The 18,199-nt window shown below is 53.2% G+C and overlaps 7 protein-coding genes across 7 annotated transcripts; 5 read left to right on the top strand and 2 right to left on the bottom strand.

The window, feature by feature from the left end:
* The first annotated feature begins 503 nt into the window (after positions 1–503).
* On the top strand, positions 504–1,507 carry DICSQDRAFT_137026 (uncharacterized protein). Its single transcript, XM_007366243.1, has 2 exons — positions 504–1,033; positions 1,144–1,507. The coding sequence occupies exons 1-2, from the start codon at positions 605–607 to the stop codon at positions 1,210–1,212; spliced, it is 498 nt and encodes a 165-aa protein (XP_007366305.1). The 5' UTR covers positions 504–604; the 3' UTR covers positions 1,213–1,507.
* Positions 1,498–2,028, bottom strand: DICSQDRAFT_61512 (uncharacterized protein; the record flags this gene model as incomplete). The annotated part of the gene is made up of 3 exons (XM_007366242.1): positions 1,498–1,667; positions 1,727–1,759; positions 1,818–2,028. The coding sequence occupies 3 exons, from the start codon at positions 2,026–2,028 to the stop codon at positions 1,498–1,500; spliced, it is 414 nt and encodes a 137-aa protein (XP_007366304.1).
* A 2,033-nt stretch (positions 2,029–4,061) lies between these two features.
* On the top strand, positions 4,062–4,644 carry DICSQDRAFT_137025 (uncharacterized protein). The gene is made up of 2 exons (XM_007366241.1): positions 4,062–4,390; positions 4,467–4,644. Exons 1-2 carry the CDS (start codon positions 4,114–4,116, stop codon positions 4,544–4,546), a joined length of 357 nt encoding a protein of 118 aa, XP_007366303.1. The 5' UTR covers positions 4,062–4,113; the 3' UTR covers positions 4,547–4,644.
* Positions 4,645–5,728: 1,084 nt separating this feature from the next.
* Positions 5,729–8,737, top strand: DICSQDRAFT_87186 (uncharacterized protein). Its single transcript, XM_007366240.1, has 13 exons — positions 5,729–6,047; positions 6,096–6,612; positions 6,663–6,776; positions 6,827–6,972; positions 7,023–7,107; positions 7,162–7,663; positions 7,723–7,788; positions 7,843–7,890; positions 7,947–8,046; positions 8,099–8,159; positions 8,214–8,437; positions 8,492–8,560; positions 8,618–8,737. Exons 1-13 carry the CDS (start codon positions 5,809–5,811, stop codon positions 8,670–8,672), a joined length of 2,226 nt encoding a protein of 741 aa, XP_007366302.1. The 5' UTR covers positions 5,729–5,808; the 3' UTR covers positions 8,673–8,737.
* Positions 8,738–10,465: 1,728 nt separating this feature from the next.
* On the top strand, positions 10,466–11,469 carry DICSQDRAFT_61722 (terpenoid synthase; the record flags this gene model as incomplete). Its single annotated transcript, XM_007366239.1, has 3 exons — positions 10,466–10,923; positions 11,141–11,336; positions 11,404–11,469. 3 exons carry the CDS (start codon positions 10,466–10,468, stop codon positions 11,467–11,469), a joined length of 720 nt encoding a protein of 239 aa, XP_007366301.1.
* An 841-nt stretch (positions 11,470–12,310) lies between these two features.
* On the top strand, positions 12,311–13,679 carry DICSQDRAFT_181036 (uncharacterized protein; the record flags this gene model as incomplete). Its single annotated transcript, XM_007366238.1, has 1 exon — positions 12,311–13,679. Exon 1 carries the CDS (start codon positions 12,438–12,440, stop codon positions 13,677–13,679), a length of 1,242 nt encoding a protein of 413 aa, XP_007366300.1. The 5' UTR covers positions 12,311–12,437.
* Positions 13,680–13,771: 92 nt separating this feature from the next.
* On the bottom strand, positions 13,772–18,198 carry DICSQDRAFT_155487 (uncharacterized protein; the record flags this gene model as incomplete). Its single annotated transcript, XM_007366237.1, has 25 exons — positions 17,765–18,198; positions 17,686–17,711; positions 17,533–17,630; positions 17,393–17,473; positions 17,060–17,337; positions 16,535–17,008; positions 16,403–16,480; positions 16,294–16,353; positions 16,136–16,243; positions 15,999–16,080; positions 15,864–15,943; positions 15,797–15,807; positions 15,707–15,741; positions 15,612–15,653; positions 15,372–15,558; positions 15,139–15,316; positions 15,069–15,086; positions 14,986–15,012; positions 14,921–14,928; positions 14,828–14,871; positions 14,727–14,764; positions 14,550–14,661; positions 14,170–14,449; positions 14,021–14,116; positions 13,772–13,964 (listed from the first exon to the last, which is right to left on the bottom strand). Exons 1-25 carry the CDS (start codon positions 18,116–18,118, stop codon positions 13,772–13,774), a joined length of 2,988 nt encoding a protein of 995 aa, XP_007366299.1. The 5' UTR covers positions 18,119–18,198.
* Between the last annotated feature and the right edge of the window lies 1 nt (position 18,199).

The following is an 18,199-nucleotide window of genomic DNA, read 5'->3' as shown; positions in this document are numbered from 1 at the left end:
TGTGCCGCGCTGCAAGCTTGAGGTCTCTGCTCCTTCGAGTCCCGAGTTCCGTTATTTTTATGACGGGCCTTGTGGCGAGGAACTCGAGGATTGTCTTCAGACAAGCAGCATTCCGGCAAGGTTCGATAGAACGCTCGTTCTGTCCTGCGGAATCTGGCAACATGGGCCTTGACCCAGGCTGAAAGGGTATATTCGGACCGCGCGTCCGGGCCTGTCCGCCGGGCTCCGGTCGCACTGCCTTCAGCTTCCAAGTTAACGTACCACAGTCCACCGGAGTCGACCGTGGAGCTCGGCCAAAGTGAGTTCTGGTGCGGCCTTCGGTGATCCTAGGCTGTTGATGCCGCACTCCAGCCAAAACGACGGCACCACACATGTCTGATCTTCGCGCGCGCGTGACGGAAGGAATGAATCGCGGACGTTTGCATCCGGTATCGACTACAGGTAAAGTGGCACGTATAAATCCCTGCGCTCTGTTGGTGGCTCCGCTTCTTGCCGTTTCATCCGTCATCTCCCCTTGCCCTTCCCTTCAAAAGGCTCACTGCTACTAACGCCTACCAGAGAATTCTGAACACCGATCCGCTCCACCTCCTCCACAACGCATATCATGAAGCTCTCTACCTCCGCCCTCGCCACTGCTCTCACGGCCCTCACCCTCGCGTCGCGCGGGCTCGCCGCGCCCGGGGACATCATGCTCCCCCAGCCGGGCACGCATATCGCTCCCGGCGCATCCTTCAACTTCTCGTACGAAATTCGCGGCGACTACTGCACGTCCTCGTATGCGTACAATGTCTTCCTCGTCACGGACGTGCCGACGTCCGTCCAGCCCTCGGACGTCTTCATGGGCGGGTATTTCTTCGGGCGCTTCGACGCGCCAAACTATCCCGCAGTCCCCTACCCGCAGAACCCCGCGCCGCCACAGTTGGTAATGCCCAACTTCTCGCAGCCACAAGGCGGGTTCGGCGCGGGCCAGAGCGCGAGCGACCAGACGTGGCAACTCGCGGTTATTGAGGAGTGGGACGGGTGCGCTGCTGATGTGAGTACTCTCTTCCTTTATTGTAAACGCTTCCTACGCCACCGTCGCTGCGCTGCGTCGGGAAGCGCGCGACCGTCGAGCCGGACATGTACTGATGCGCTTCCTTGCAGGGTCCCGTTGGGAGGAAGTTCAGTCTCGCCTCCGTGCCTATCGTATATAATGCCACTGGCTCTGCCTAATCGATTTCGCGTGGACACGCTCGGACTGCTTGCTGACGGACCGCATACATAGTTACGGACTACATCGTGGTGATCATTGCGGACACATATCGCACCTCGGACAATCTCCCTGATCGGACAATTAGTGTTTGCGCTGTATGCGTCGCGTAGTGTACGTGTACTTGGGCTATTGTTGGATATTCCTCTCCTCTCGGAGTATAGTGTACCTGTTGCAGCCTCTTCACTAGTTCAACTGCCCTCTCAAAACACATGGTCTGAATAATAGTACATTCTGTTCTGATCATCTCAGTTCTTTGCGTGCTGTGATCTGCTGACGAGCCCTTCTACGTCTAGTTGCCCAGCTGCGGCATTGACGTGTTGGTCAGCAACATCGAACAGGCTCTGGTCGTCCTCGCAGCTGTCAAGTAGGCCAGGAAGGCCCTGTGCGCGCAAGTACTCGTTTGCAAGGAAGAAGGCTAGCCATTATCAAATGTTAACGAGGACGTTTGTTGCCCCTCATCGTGAGGACACATACCGGTTCGCTTGTTCCCGTCAAAGAATGGATGGCCTAGAGGGTCAAATCAGCGGGCGCGTCCTACGCTTTACTGAGTGATCAGCTAATGTACCTTTGATGACTCCGTACGAAAGAGTCGCGGCGAGGTATTCCGCTGGGCGATCAGGTTCGTATCTAGCTACGTTGACTGGCCGAGCCAGAGCTGACTCAAGCTCGTTGGGCTTCACAACCGTCGCCTGAGCAGGATGTACTATCTGTGCGTTGACTCGACGGGCATATTCTGGAGTGAAGATACGGGCAAGGCGAGCAGCTTGGGAAGCCATAACAGGAGTACTGTAGAGCGTATGGTAGTGACGGTCAGGGTTTATTGACTCTTACAGCTGGTTGCGGAATTTATGCCAGCCGTCTCCGACTGACGCTCGTGCACTTTCTGCATCGTAAAATGAAACAAATTCCATAAATCGCCCTGCACTATCGAGCACCTAGTTTACAAGGTATTCGACCCTTCTAGCTCTATAAGAGCCTGAAACATGATGAACGAAGGTGATCCACGATGTTCGCAGAAGGCACCTTACAAGGACCTCATGGGCGCTACTTTGGGCAGGTAGGCCGGAGCGAACGGACAGGCTCTCAAGAGCAGAAGAGACAAAATCTGGACTGGAATGAATTCCAAAGACAGTTTCGATAGACCATACAGTCTATTGAAGACAGTTGTGTGGAAAGGGTGCCTCCAGAAAATCGGAACTAGGTGCTACTTGAACGCTGCCTCTACCGGCGTTGCATAAGAGTTGATGAGGTGTCTGCTGACGAAGTTGGTTCTGAAAAGGTATCATGAGCCTATATAGACACTCTATTACAGATATGAGAGTGGGGAGACGACATTGAAGCGCACAAGAGTCACGAAGATACGCCGATGCCTGAACCTCTTCCGGCGCTTGATGCGCTGGCAAGAGCCAGGAGGCAGACTGCCTACTGCTCTGGCCGAGAATGTGTAACATCTTCCTATAAACCCACAAAACTTACTATAAATGAGCCATATACTTTCATAAGTGACGTTGCAAGGCGGTGCGCAGATGCCTGAGTGAGAAACCTCATCCCCAGTGAAAACCCCGTCTATTGCCAACGATTGCTGGCTATTGCTATCTAATGCCGTCTTTTCTGAGCGATTTCGGATGACAGCTCGGCGTTTAACGCGCTCATTTCATACATCGATTGGCTAGTTTTATATATACAATGGGCCGTTTGACGTCGATCGATAGTACTAAATGGGTGTTCGACGTATATACTGTTGCATCCATGTCCATTATATATATGTCTGCCTGTGTGCCGACCAACGGATATCCGACCATATCCATTCTTACCTGGTCTTCGATCTCGTCCCCGGCTCCTTCGTCCATGACGCCATCCGTGTTCGCGACACTCTTTATAAGGTGGGCAATGGCCGTTCTCCTGTCTGGGCACCCTTTCTTCCCTTCTCTCACCATCCCTTCCTGTCCTTAGGTACACTCACTCATCGTGAGGCTAACAGGTGGGGCATCGCTGTCTGTACACGTCACATACAAGTGAGTGGGCTAGTCGCTGTCGCACAGCATACAGGTAAGTCGCATACGAGGTTACTGCACAGGAAGCAAAGAGCACATGAGGCAACGCAGCAGTACTTTGTGATAGGTCACTGAACGTGGGCTTGGCACGCCGCACGGGTGCGGGGAGTAGCGTACTGATATGTAATCCGAGAATTGTACCGTAGAGTAGCCACCTATAAATATCCTCGTCCATGCTCGATCTAGAACCGGATAAAGCATATGAACTTCTCAGTACTGTCGTAATTTGTCCCAATATGGTTGTCAGACGTTGAATAGACCGGAACATACCAATATCGGGGGGAAAAGATGCAAATAGACGTGAAAAGTCGATCGACGGCAAATAGCTTTTTGTGCCTTTTGCCACCGTTTTCCATCGATTGATACCGATTTCTAGCGATTGTTACATGTTTCTGTCTTTACGCCAGACAGCAATCGGCTGAAAAAGACCAGAATAGTAGGAAACAGACGGGGTTCTCACTGGGCCTCATCGCCCATAGGGAGCTTCTATTGATTTCCCTCGAAGGGCACAAGTCGGGAACCAGGAGTCCTACGCTCTCCACTCAAGTTTCGTGAGGTCTCGTACTCGCTGCTATAGGGGTTATGCAAAGTTTATAGAACACAGGGGAGCAGAATCGCGAGTGCATGAATTGTTTGATTTTTTCGATTTTTTCGATTTTTCCCTGGTCGAAACTGCGTCGGAGTTGGTCGGGCATAAATTTCGCAACCAGCTGTAGCGCCTTACTTTGGTTTCGAGCTGTCATCTCGGCCAACTGGTACTGACCTCTAGGTAACGCTACTGGACACATCTCCAAATCAAGTTCTGCCATGTTACTCTGCCGTGCTACGCTATCTCGTGCCTTAAGGTCTTGCCCAGGACAATTCCGTGTTCAATCCGCGACGCGGCTAGCCGGCAGTATCGCCACGTCTAGCCCAGCGAAGGAATTCAGAGTGGTACTCGATAACCGCACGCTCTATATTGACCAAGAGCTTGCGCAGAGCTTAGGTTGGCATACGGAGGTGAATGCTGCGGAAGGCGTTCCTCTGACTCTGCATGGATGGGGACCGCATTACTTCGCCATATCCCGGACAGGCTCAGATAGTGGTACGCGCCCTTCGCGGATCATTGGCTTCCGTCTTGGATCCATGTCTTCTACATCTGGCTGATACGGATTTCACAGAGGCCTTGGCACGGCGGACTGCCGCGAGCGGAGATGATCTCAAAGTGCTGAAGGTCCTCGAGTACCTCAAGGACCGCTGATGTTCGTGGTCGACGCCCATGTATCTATGGGGCATACATGTACCTGTACAGACCGAGTTACAACGACTTCTTGCGCTTCACGTAACAGCATCCACACATTCCGTCACCCCCTATGCTCATACACAAGGAGTGACACCACGATAGCACGCAGCAATGGCGCGCCGGCTTGATGCACAGACGAAGTCGCCTTTTGTCCTTGAAACGTGTCGCCCAGAGTGGAACATTGCTACCTCCTGGTCCCGTTTTACCTTTTTTTCAATCACGAGAGGTCATGCAGATCATACAGTGCGTCCGGAGGCCACGAGTTTCATAATGGTCTCAGTAGCGCGAGTGGTCTGCTCATGATAATAGCACTACGACTGTGCGTAGGAGGACGGATTCACTCATGGAATCATTAGTCTCCAACCAGGACAAGGTCATACTGCCCGGGCCTAATCCGGCCACTAAGCCTTGCGCTGAACTGGGGTGGAAAATATAAGCATCGGGGCAGCGTGGTTCGATCAAGCACTCATCTCAACTGCTTCGCAGCAACTGTGCTTGTCAGACAACAGCGTAGGAAGCAGATCACTCGGATTGAGGTCTGTTTGACACCTCAATGCTGACATTTGATATAGCGATATCTGAGTACTGGTCAACTGTTGTTATTCCTCGCTCGTAATTTTCACACCCGGTCTCAGAAGAATTATCGGAAGGAAAAGGTAGCATGTTTTTATATGGGCGAGAACATTCCCGGCATGACGACTTTGCCCACTACACGCGGAACATCGAAGGACCCATATTTACCCTCAGAGACCACGACTGGTTTCCTTCCATCCACGCATTTTCCCAATGGACACCGGAATGACTCAGGGCAATGGCATGACTCAAAGATTTGCTGCACCCCATAGAGTGAGGATGACGTATACCGTGAGTCGTACTGAGACAAAGCTCAACAGACTGCCCTCGACGTTTTTCATAAGTACTGGACTACTTCGTACGTACTTGATACTCACCAGATCGTAAGTAGCGAACACCCATCGCGCTCATCAGATGCTCCGACAGCAACCACTGTGATTGCGCCAAATGAGACGGTTGTGGGAGGCATGAGGGTCGCCATATGGCGTATGCGGCGGGGATGATGTCGACGCAGACGTGAGATCACGCTGGTCTCACACCGAAATACCCCCTTTCGCGCTGTCCCCCACGATCGACGACCGCATCGATAACCCCCACGTTATCTTGGTTCTGACGCTTCATAACGCCTTCGAGGTCAAGTCCCCACGATGTGGGTTACTCCAGGTTTCCCCGTATCCGTTCTGGGGCTCGCAGCACAAGTCCCACTACAGTCGCACCTCAACTCCACCACCAGCATGACAACGCCCGAAGCCGTCTTCAAGGATAGCCCGGACGTTTTCTCGCCCATCGATCTCGTCCAGCTCCCTAGGCCCGGAACGGGAACTGCCAATGAGGCCGGAGATCTTGTGTTTGTGCCGGTGTCTCAGTACACCTTGAAAGATAAGAAGTGAGTGCTCTGCAGCTTCTTGGGGCGTCGAGCTATAAGCCCCATCAGGAATAGCAAGGCGATCCATATCGCCGCCGTCGAGACTTCCATCACTCCCATCGTATTCCCTCTAGCGAGCGGCGGCGAGGCGTTCTGGCTGGACAACCGTACTCTTGCTCACGCCGTCGCCGAGGGCTCCGACAAGGACAAGGTCATCAACCTCTACGCGATCTCTGTCAAGGTCGAGACGCCTGCCGGTCTCAGCCTCCCCGACTCTCCTCAGCACATCGGCAAGTTTCCCACCGACTCCGCGACCAACTTCCGCTTCTCGGCCAAGGCGGGCATTCTCGTGTTCTCGGACTACGTGCACAAGGACGGTGAGTTGAAGAAGGTGAAGGAGAACGACGAGGCTTGGGAGAACCGGGGCGATACTGCGTTCGTCTACGACGAGACATTCGAGCGGCATTGGGACACCTGGGTCGGCCCGAAGAGACCGTCCCTGTTCAGCGTTCAGCTCAGCAAGGGCGCGGACGGGAAGTGGGCTCTGGGCAGCGACTTTGTGAACCTGCTGAAGGACACCAACCACGTAAATCTCGTCCGCCTCGCCCCAGTGTGTGTAGGCTCAATTTCCGCTAGCATGCTCCTGTGGAGCCGTTCGGAGGCACCGATGACTTTGACGTGTCCGACACTCATGTCATATATACCACCAAGGATCCTCAGCTTCCGAAGGCCTGGCACACCAAACAAAACGTAATTCCTGCATAGTATTCGTTCGAGCAACTTGATGAATTGCATCTCAGATATACATCGTCCACATACACGGCCTGGCAACGCCACGCGAGCTCACCTCGGGGGAACATGGGGCGACTCACAGCCCTGTGTTCAACACGGCTGGAGACAAGGCCGCTTGGACGCAGCTGGACCGCGATGGCCACGAGAGCGATCGGTACGTTCCCAGTGAAGTCCACCGTGGTATGCCCCGCTGACGTCCTACAGTGCGAAGCTCGTGATCTACGACCTCAAGAAGGACGTGCAGTACACCTTGACCGAGCACTGGGACCGTTCCGTCGGTAGCATTGCGGTGCGTAGCTGCTATCATTGTCGCCTTCACTTGCGCTGACAGCGTGCATGGCAGTTTGCGCACGACGACAAGACCGTGTTCTTCACTGCCAACGACCATGCGCGCGGCAAGATCTTCTCCTTGCCTGTCCCCGAGACGCCGTCTCACTCCTCGAGCGACCCCGCGCTCTCTGCGGAGTTCCGTGTCCTGCACGAGATCACGTCGACTGGTTCTGCGTCCGCGATCCAGCCGCGCTCTGACGGCCGGCTCGTGTTCACGCGCTCGTCGCTCACGAGCCCGAACGACGTCTTCGTACTGCGCGGGCTCAACGAGAGCGGGAAGCCTGCGGTCGAGCAGCTGACGCGCTTCGCGGCGAGCGCGCTAAAGAGCAAGTCATTGGACGAGGGCAGCGACTTCTGGTTCGAGGGCGCGGAGGGGAAGGAGGTGCACGGGTGGCTGCTGAAGCCGCCTGGGTTCAAGGAGGGCGAGAAGAAGAAGTGGCCGGTCCTGCTGGCGATCCACGGTGGTCCGGAGGGTGCTTGGGAGGATGCGTGGTCGAACAGATGGAACTTGAACGGTGAGTCGCTGTTATTCGTGCGAGGGAGAGTACCGCGAGTTCTCATTGTGCGCGTCGAGTCTTCGCCCAGCAGGGATATGTCGTCGTTGCGATCAATCCGACTGGTTCTACTGGGTTTGGCCAAGGTACTCGGTCCCTGTTCTCCATGGTTTCTGTCGTTCTCATATATGTGTCTCTAGCATTCACCGATGCCATTGCGGAGGACTGGGGAGGAAAGCCGTTCGTTGGTGGGTGCCTAGCATTCCTGTGAGATTTCGCATGTCCGCTTATGTCCTGTCAACAGACCTCCAGAAGGGCTGGAAGTACGTCCTTGACAACTATCCTGAAGTTGACCCCGACCGTGCAGTCGCTGCCGGTGCCAGCTACGGCGGCTACGCTATCAAGTACGTCCGTTGGGTACTGCCTTTGAGGACACGGGTGTTCACATCGCTCCAGCTGGATCCAAGGCCATCCCGAGTTCGGCTTCAACTTCAAGGCGCTGGTCTGCCATGACGGGGTAAGGCATCAAAGCCCCCTTCTGTTGCGACATACTTATTTTAGTTCCATTCAGGCGTTCGGCGCTCAGTACCACGGCTACTCCACTGACGAGCTCTTCTTCTTCAACTACGAGTGGGGAGGGCGCCCTTGGGAGCCTCGTGCACAGGAGGTGATCAAGAAATTCGACCCGATCAACTTCGTGGACAAGTGGGAGACGCCAATGCTCGTCATTCACGGGAGCAAGGACTACCGCCTCCCCGAGACGGACGGGATTGGCGCCTTCCATGCCCTCCAACAGTACGTCATCCATTCATAGAAGCTCAGCACTGGGGGCTCACGGGCGTGCAACAGGCGCGGCGTCCCTAGCCGATTGGTCATCTTCCCTGACGAGAACCACTGGGTGCTGAACCACCAAAACAGGTAAGCATCTGTGATTGTTGTGTACGCCATAGGGCCGATGCTGAAGGTGTTTGATAGTCTGAAGTGGCACTACGAAGTCTTCCGGTGGCTTGGGAAGTATTCGAGCAAATGAGCGAACGAGGAAAGAGTATATCGGACGACTCTGTACAGCAGTTGATTATATCACATGCATCTGTCATGCAGTTGATCATAGACCGAAGGGCTGCCTAACCCGCCGTTGAGTACTAGTTCGCGCGGAGATCCTCGTCATAGTCAGTTCCATGAAGAACGAAAGACGAGATGAAGCGAATACGTCTGAGTTCTCCCCTCCCCTCCGGTGTTCAGAGGCTGACTTCCAGAATGACAGGTACCTAACTTACACCGTCTATGAACATCAGCATGAGTGATAGGACTCGAGATGGGCACGGTACGACCAGTCATGAACATCGCCTTGTCATGTGTGGTGGCGGGCATCTGGGCCACAGCGGGTAGAAGACCTTCCACAGGAAGCCAGGGAGAGTCAGCTGTGCCCCACCCGTTTCCCTCGTCTGACATGAACCTGAAGGCCGATGTGGATAGGCTTGCCTACTTTGTGGCCTGCCTGCTCCCAAGTAGGGATGTGTTCTCCAACATGCATTCGCCCGATGACCACATGCTTGAGGTGTACCGCATGTCTTGCCATTCTGCCTCCAGAGCGTTCCATTCTTCCCGCACGTCGGAATGGTTCGAGCGACTTGCGGCTCCGGGTTCCACAAAGAAGACGGAGAAGCAGCTCTCGGCAACGAAGTTCAGGGTCGAAACGACAACCCGTAACCGAGATGCTCATACTGGAGCGCTACTCATACAGTTGTTCCTTTTTCGTACCACTCTGCGGACATCGTCCGGCCTTCCAGCTGTGCCCCGATAGTCCGTCACGGCACCGGTCGATTTAGGAACCAACCTAAGACTCCGTCTTGTTCATCATGCAAGCGGATCTGACCCAGTTTCAAATTCATTCTCTCTGATGTTCACCTCCTGCGTGAGACCGGTCGGCGCTCCTCAGTGTACGTCACGCTATATCTGATGGTCGAAATAAATGACAATAAAAGACCTCAGGCAACTCATTGTATTCGAGACCATCGCTGTCTTCTAACGCACAATTGACTTCTGCATATTAAAGTGGGTTACTCAAAGGGTTCAAGGACGTGCTAGCAGGGAAAACGGATGCAAGAGCATCCTGGTTCTCATGGCAATGTCAGCTGTTTCAAAACCAGTGTTCGACAGCCTTGGCCCATACACTCCGTTGATCGGATGGCGCCTGGCTGGCTACAACTCCGCATTGCAATGCACAGGTTCCATGAATCGCTCCCGGAAAACCCCTTACCTTTTTTCATGAAAGGCATCCAACAGTGCCTGGGAATGCGATATCATCGGAAGACTTCGAGGACCACTGAGGCCGAGCAAGTATAAAGGTGGGTCGGCATAAACAATGACATTTCAGCCTCTCCTGAGTACATCGCACCTGCCCGCTAATATGCTCGCTCCACTCGCATCTCGATTATCGACCACCCAACATTTCGCTTCGGCGAAATACGCTCATAGGCTAAGCTCTAGGTTTGTCGAAGGGTCTTTATGCTCAGCCTTTGCTACTGCTGACTAAATCATGACTAGTATCTGTTCGGATGACACAACAAGCCCTTCCGGTGTATCGTGCAATGATGTGGACTACGTCTCCGTAAACCCTACCATGCTTACTTCTCCCGGCAGTGCAACGTCTGACCTTACTTTCAGGGTACTTCAAATATCCGGATTGCCGATGTCCAAGAGACCGTACGGAAGTTGTTATACTGCTCCAACTACAAGCCACCTCAAACACCCCGCGACTTTGAATTGCGTGCGAAACTTGCAGCTGAGATCGACAGCTGGGCCCTCGACATCGATGCACATATGGTCGCGAATATAGTGGAGACTAGCTGCTCGTACACGGAAACGGCATACTGCCATGTCCCCGCCGAGCATCGTGATTACATTGCGCTCTATACGGCCTGCATGCTGTACGGCGAAGACGTAGGAGGCCAGGATTCCGATGCCGTGTCACAGTTCGCCTGTCGCTTGGTTAAGGGAGAGCCGCAGGTGCATCCGATCTTCGACCGGCTCGCTAGTCTTTTGAAGGAGGCACACATGTATTGGACTGACGTTGGTGCCGACGCGATCATCACGGGTACGGTGGACGCCCTCTCGGCCACACACATCGAGTTTGCCACGAGCGGTTTGCGTATCGCGCCATGGGCTACACGCTACCCATATTATCTCCGGACAAGGGCCGGTGGCGGACCTCAATATACGCACTTCATGTTTGCAAGGAGTTGGCGGGAGAAAGCGGATACCTATCTGCAAATCCTACCGTAAGTCTCGAGATTAATCTTGACATGCCCGTAATCTTCAGTGGCCAACCCCCAATGTATTATCCAGTGACATCGAGCACTGGACCTTGGGAACAAAGTGAGTCCATCGATACCCTGAACCGTGCAATCACCACTGACTCGCAAGATGTTACGAATTAGTGACATGTGGGCATCGTAGAATGCATATCGTATTTCGCGACATAACTGACCGACATAGCAGTCTCTCATTTTATAAAGAGGAAATTGCCGGAGAGAAGAGCAATTACGTCCATCTGCGAGCGGATGCAGAACGTGTATCTCCTCTAGAAGTCCTACGACATCTGACGGAAGAAGTTCTCGACTCCGCTGAGAGAATTGAGAGAGTCGTTGCCGACGACCATGAGCTGTCGGCGCTTTGGCACAAATATCTCCAGGTCAGTTGTGACATACTATGATTTGAAAATTTGACTGAGTGCACATGGGATGTGTGAATGCCTCCAGTGCTACCTGGAGTTCTCCATCAGAACGCCTAGATACCGTCTTGCCGAGTTGGGGTTTAATCCATGAGGTTTTGGTGGAATGGGAATCTGCAATTAGTGTAATTAGTGTAGATATGGGGATGGTATCTGGTTGAGATGTGAGAGATCAATCACAACCGTCAAGGTGGTAGGAATTCGAACATTGTATCGATTTTCCCGGTTCCCTGCCACCGCGTGACTTTCTCTACTCAATTGGACGTAGCGCACCGACCTAATTTACTTGAAGTCGCTTCATCTCGTTCGCATTGCCAACGATTATCACTTTGAGCTAACGACTTATTATATCAACAAATGGCGGGCTATGCCGCGAGTTACTGAACGTTAAACGAAGTTACTTGATTGATTTTCCTTTTTTGGCGGCGCCGTGTACGGCATATCATCCTCCCCGATAAGACGGATGTTTCGCATGAGGCTGTGCACGAAGTGTCATTCTCTCATTTGCCTTTGACTCCGCAACCACGACGGTCTAAATTTGCCTACACACCAATCGTGTGTGAAGCCCGGCGCAGCTCAACAACTGACCAAGCACACTCACGCTCGGCAGATCAGGAAGACGTCTGGCAGTCCTCGGAATCCACCATCCCCATAAAATCCAACATGCCCGAAGCAGAAATTAATGACCAACACGTCTTTGCATTGCTCGAGGAAGGCCAACCACTGTCCGATCTCCTGAAAGAGCTCATAGGTCTACGGAATTGGAAGGAACAACAGCTCGAAGCACAGCGTTTGGAAGCGCTGCGAATGGAGCGTATGCTCTCGAGGATATGCGTGAGTATCTGCTCAATCATCTGCTCGTAACACGATGCTGACTGTACACAGGTAAACTGCAAGGAGACAGCTTCTAGATGGATTCGGCATCAAGTCGGGACGACTGACGATCTGCCCGTGGAGCTTCTTCATACCATCTTTCGGTATACAATTCCGCCAAACGCCCTTCTAGACCCCATAGCCACTCGTGGATCTTGTACTCCGTGGATACAGGCTATCGCCGCCAAAATGACATTGGCGAGAGTCAGCCGTCGTTGGCACTCCGCCACGCTGCCCTTTCTATACGAGGAAGTGTCTTTCCGCCACCCGACTCAGGTCCGCTCGTTCGCAAGCACTTTACGAACACACCCGAATATATGCCGTCTAGTGAGAAAGATCGTCGTCGACTGTCCAGCGACAAAGGAAATACGGGACCTTGTCGTAGGCGATCTTATCTATATCCTTACGCAGTGCACCGAGTTGCGTGCTCTTGCCTTCACCGACAGCCTCTTCGCAATGGAGGATGACTTGCGGCGAGTAGCCTTGTATGCATTTCCGACGGCACTCACTGCTGCCATTCGAGCCTTGTCTCGGACGCTCGTGCGGTTCGAACAATGGCCTCAGGGAGGTACCCCTCACTTTACATGGCCAATCGCTTGTGTCTCTACCGCACCGCTCCTTACCACGCTCACCATCAACATCGATCATGACGAGTCTTTGAAGAGCGTAGAGCTAGCCGCTCTAGAAGAGCTCGATATATCATGCCAGTACGTCGTCCCTCGAGGCAGCGATCACTCTCAACGATTCGCCAACTGGAGACTGCCCCGCCTCAAGCGGCTCATCATGCCAATGGCGATCGACAATCAGGGCAGGCTCCTCCAGCAATTCGGAAGGTCGATCACGTACCTGGAGTTCCGCGATCATTTAGACATGGCCACCCGCTGGCACAAGACACCTTGGCGACCTTACGTCGACTACATCCATCTCTGCCCTATACTTCAGCACCTCGTCTTCCAAGAATATGATACCTCCGTCCTGGACTTGCTCCCCAGCCATCCAACGCTGACATACGTTGACATTTGGTTCAACTCCCCGGCCGGCCACATACGCCAGGACTTTCTGGAGAGATGCAGACAGAGAAGGAGTGCGAGCGACCTGCGGTGGAACGTTCGTCTCCTAGACCGCTCCCTGAATGCAGTTCGGCAGCTACCAGAGCTTTTTCCACCCGGAGTCCCTGAGGAGGAGCTTCCATCCATCCATGCTATACCCGGCCTCAGCATCACGCACACCGCGTGGGGAGTATATAGGAGCGACCTGGACATCCTGTACCCTCCTGAGGACTCCTTAGAGGAAGCTGTCTCAGAGAACTCGTCGTCAGATTCTGATAGCACCTACTCAAGCGAGAGCGATCCATCAGAGGACGATTCGGTAACAGAGAGCGAGGGAGAGATGCTAGAAGAGGACGAGATCGCCGCCCTGGCTTCTATTTAGGCATGACGGAGCTCGGGGCATCTGTATCACTTGTCAGACTTAAGTAGTAGAGTACACTTGGTATCACCATTTCCTGCAACAAGTCATGATACTTATGTATCCCGATCAAGCATCACAGCTAGCTCATCTCTGATAGGGGTTGGCCGTTCGCCTCCCCTCGGTAGCGTAGGATCCCAAGCTAGGAATTTGCGGCAGATCTCTTCGGCGTCCGCGAGCTCCCGACGTTCTTCGTCTCTCATATCTTCGTCCAAGAGCTGACACACCTCGTGTCGAGCTAGAAGCTCACTGCACGAGAAAATTCAGGTACGACACCAGTCGGTGGAGGCCGGTCAACTGCTTACTTGACATATTGTGCCCTGGAAGTCACTCGCTTCGGCACTCCGGATAGCTCTGCGCAGGTTATCGCATGTGAATGAAGGGAGTACCCGTTGACAACCCTGTACGAATATTGGTGGATGAATGGCAGATCGAATGGACGCAGTGAGCGTACTTGTATAGATACACGATTTTGTCGTCCGGCCCCATTCGAGTTTGACTCCCATCGTCTTCGTATTCAATAAATGCACTGGGCTCTCTAGACTCCAAAGCACCGGGGCCCTGATTGAGTGAAAACATCACTTGCATGTGAACAAATGTGACAGGGACTCGACAGGGGCTGAAAAGGTTGTTGTGGAAGATGTCGTGGAAGTGCGTGGTCGCAATGGTCTTCGGGCACGACGAGCCACGTTCCAGTAGGTGTTTCAGCATTCCGCAGAAGAGACCGGCGCCATCTAGATCGACGTCAAGGGGTCGCGCAGTAGAAGAGATATGCCCGCAAGGATCGCATAGATTGTCAGCTCCGTGAAAGGTGGGAAACATGTGAATACCAGCCTGTTGGAAGGGTACCTTTCCCGAATTCGTCCAGGATCAACAAGGAGCGTGCTGTCGAGTTGCGCAAAGCAAGGGACACTTGATTTAGATCGATCATGAAGGCTGATTGCACCTGCGTCATGGGATACTACGCTTCAGTAGCTGCCCAGTTTTGATGAAGCGCTCTCGACCCTTTACCCTGGACACCGATTCTCGAGTTTGCACCCGAGTAAAGACTCCCCAGATAGACCAGGTGAGAATAGAGCTCATGTCTGCCTGGTCATAATGATGGTACTCACTTTTGTCGACGACTCCGAGGATAGCGGACTCGGCAGGAACAAAACTACGGTGAAGGCTAAGCCTATGACTTCATCCTGGCGAGCAGTACTTGCCATCCAATCTGTGGTTAGGTAGGAATCGATTGGCATGTACAAGGGCAGCGTATCTGAGCACATACTTGAGCCATGTACTGGATCAGGGCGACCTACACCAAGACTTCGGATTTCACCGCATACTGACATTGTTGAGAGGATCACGTACTTGTTTCAGGTACACACTCTGTATGCCTCCTGCTTAGTGCGGACGTCCTGCGAGGTAAAGTAACGCGCACCTTTCCGCAGGCATTGGCACCCGTACACACCATCACGCTGTTCTTGACATTGTGTGGCTCTTCTTGTGACTCTGTCTCCGTCTCATCGTCTGGGAAGGTGACTCCGATACCGGCGCCACCGACCAGATATGTGTCGTTCGGTACGAACGTAGGGACGGCAAATTCTTGCATGGGATGTCTACATTGAAGAAACATTAGAGGTATCGACAGGATGCAGAGACGTTCAAACTTGCCTGCCTTGTTTGATATCGATGATGTTCTCCGTGGACATATACGGTCTTCGGTAGTCATAGGAGCGCGCGGCCAACGCGAAGGATACGAGACAGTCTAATTCGGCACAGACGTCGCATGCATGGCCTATGATTTCGTCGTAGACAAGTATCTTCTCTTGTAGAGCTTGCACAATCTCGATTTCACGATCTCGCGTACGTGTCAATCGAGTAGGTATCGCGCAGAGATTGCAGAAGACTCACCCACTATGGCCGGATGAAGATCGCCTATGTGGACGTCCATGTCTGTTTCGGTGCATCAGCGCGAGTGTCGCATCATGAAGGCAAATCCCATGCACCATGCATTTCTTGAGATTTGAAGTAGACATGAGACCTATGAGATCGTAGTCAGAAGTTCGCTTCCCCCACCAATTGCTATGAAGACGAACTCCGAAGAGAACTGATCAATGTGGTTGAGCCCGTGCATACCAATCTGAGTCGTGGCATAATGATTACCTGGAAGTTCCAACCGTCGAGTACAGTAATCCCAGCATCGGTCTTCCATTCCTCTTTCATAGGAACACAGATCAGGAAGCCTGCGACAGTGGTTAGCAAGCGAACAACGGCGCACGAATACAAAAGCTTCCGCACCAAGCTGTGGAAAGTACACCACGTTCAAGGAAGGCGTATAGTCAGGAAGGATGGTAGCAGAGACTTGGACTGCCACTTTCGACTAGGGAAAACGACTAATCACAATATAAACAACCATCTCGTTCTGCAGCACGTACCAGGACCGAGTCAATGCCATTGTAAATATGCTTCAAGTTGTCAAGTTCTTCGTCAATCCGCGGGCGAACGCAGACACGACCCGTATTCGTGCTCTCCTCCCAGTCAATCTGCACAATTATGCATAAGTGTTCGCCGCATGCACGATGGTTCTGAGTACTATTTCGTTGACGGCGCTCCCTAGCTGTCGAAAATTAGACACATCCAACGCTTTGATAAGCTGCTCGAGGTGATTAGCATAAGTCCGTCTTGTCAATACGGGGACCTGCCTTCCGGACTATCATGACGCTACCGGCATGCTTCAGCTCTGATAGGGCGTCACGCAAAAGCAACGCGTGGAACGCAAACTATCCATCTCGTGAGGGAAGGCTCAGTGTTGCGAGTGCGGAGATGGTGCTTACCTTCACCAGTGCCTGCCAGTCGGACACCTTGGCTTTTCCCGTTCTGATGGCCCCCAGGATCCTTGGAACGTTCTTCGTGCCGTTCAAATGTCCTTGCATGGCATTCCTTGTCGTTATGTTCTCGGGGCGGAGGAAGCATTCCACCGCGTCGTGACGAGCATTGATCACCTCGAGAGACATGGACGGCCGAAGGAACCATTCGCGCATCAGCGCTCGACCTAATGTTGTCTTCGTGTTATTGAGGATGCCGAACAAGGAGAGTCCCTCCTTCGTCTTGTCGGAGTGTATAGATGCGTGGTTCTCGTCCTCGAAGATCTGCAAGGAGAAAAGAGCGTCCATGTTGATTTGCATGGTGTCTGTGAGAAGGAGTGGCTCGATGCTGCGGATCTCCAGTCCGTTGATGCCTTCGTCCTCAAGATCTGAAACGGCGCGAGCTCGAGCAAGGTAGTCGAGCAGTGCACCAATTGAGCCGAGCTACACGTCGTAAATCATGCGTACCTCGCATTGACAAGGCGAAACGCTCACACATAGAGGCGAGTTTTCCACTGAGGCGAAGTTCGCGAGCCGGACCGAAGCGTTCCATTTCTGCAGCATTGGGTCGCCCCCAGTTTCTCTTCGACGTCGCATAAAATCGTAGGCATTTCTAGGCTCGGATATGGAGCCAAGCTCCGATGTTGTGTCCTGATCGTTTTGGTAGACGGGCAGCTGTGAGAGAAGACGGAGAGAGAGAAGCCGGTCGCGGCCTTTCAGAGGAATGAAATCCTTATGTGGTCGGACTTGGAAAGTGCCTCTGGAGCCATCAACTAGGCGAAAAGGTGAGTATATGCGCTTGTTTATATGTGAAATCGAGATGTGTACCATGATTACGAAGTACTTCGATGAAGTTGTCATCTGCCTTAGAGCTGGTAAGGACCACATCAGGGCCTGCTTTCTCCAACACTACGCAAACGCGACATTCGTTACGGAGTGATATTCGAGAAGGACTTGAGAGCACTTACAAGCCTTTGTCAGGTCGAGGTGATGGTCCTCGGGGGAGTCGTCGAAAACAAGAACCGTACACTTCACTGGATCATAGTATGCGCACGCAACTCGGCCACTGATTGATCCATGAGCGTCATACATCCTCTCCATGTCAAGTGAGTAAGACCTACGATTGGCACGTGGCTGCTAGGCAGACCTGGTTCCTCCCATAAGTCCTATGCGACATGAATGTGTCGCGCAGTTACTTGCCTTCTCGGCGGTACCGCTCGACGAGGACTCTTCCTCCACCTCCTGATCTTCCTCTTCCTCGGGAGTGTCTACACTTCCCTCCCATCGGACCCTCTTCCGCGGCAGCGTGTCGTCCGTCTGACTCGCTTCTAGCGCTGTGGTCTCTTCTTCGAGCTCTTCTTCAAGCGCACTTGTGTGTGGAACGCTCAGGCGCTTGGATTTTGTAAGTCGAGGCATCGTTTTTCTAGCAGGTGCATGCGCTGGTGAAAGAAGAATGGAAGGAAGACGATGGGCAGCCCAAACGCGTCGCGTCTCATCATGCCCAGTCACGTGCCCGCGCGGACACCGCAAGTCTGTGAGCAGCGCTAGAACCATCGAACAAAAACGGAGACAATGCCGTAAGGCCGAGAAACACCTAACGGCAGTCAGTCGGCTTGAGTTAAATCGGCGTTTCGT

The sequence above is a fragment of the Dichomitus squalens genome (assembly GCF_000275845.1).
Source record: "Dichomitus squalens LYAD-421 SS1 unplaced genomic scaffold DICSQscaffold_16, whole genome shotgun sequence".
NCBI lineage: Eukaryota > Fungi > Basidiomycota > Agaricomycetes > Polyporales > Polyporaceae > Dichomitus > Dichomitus squalens.
This window is presented reverse-complemented; position numbering and strand designations above follow the sequence as displayed.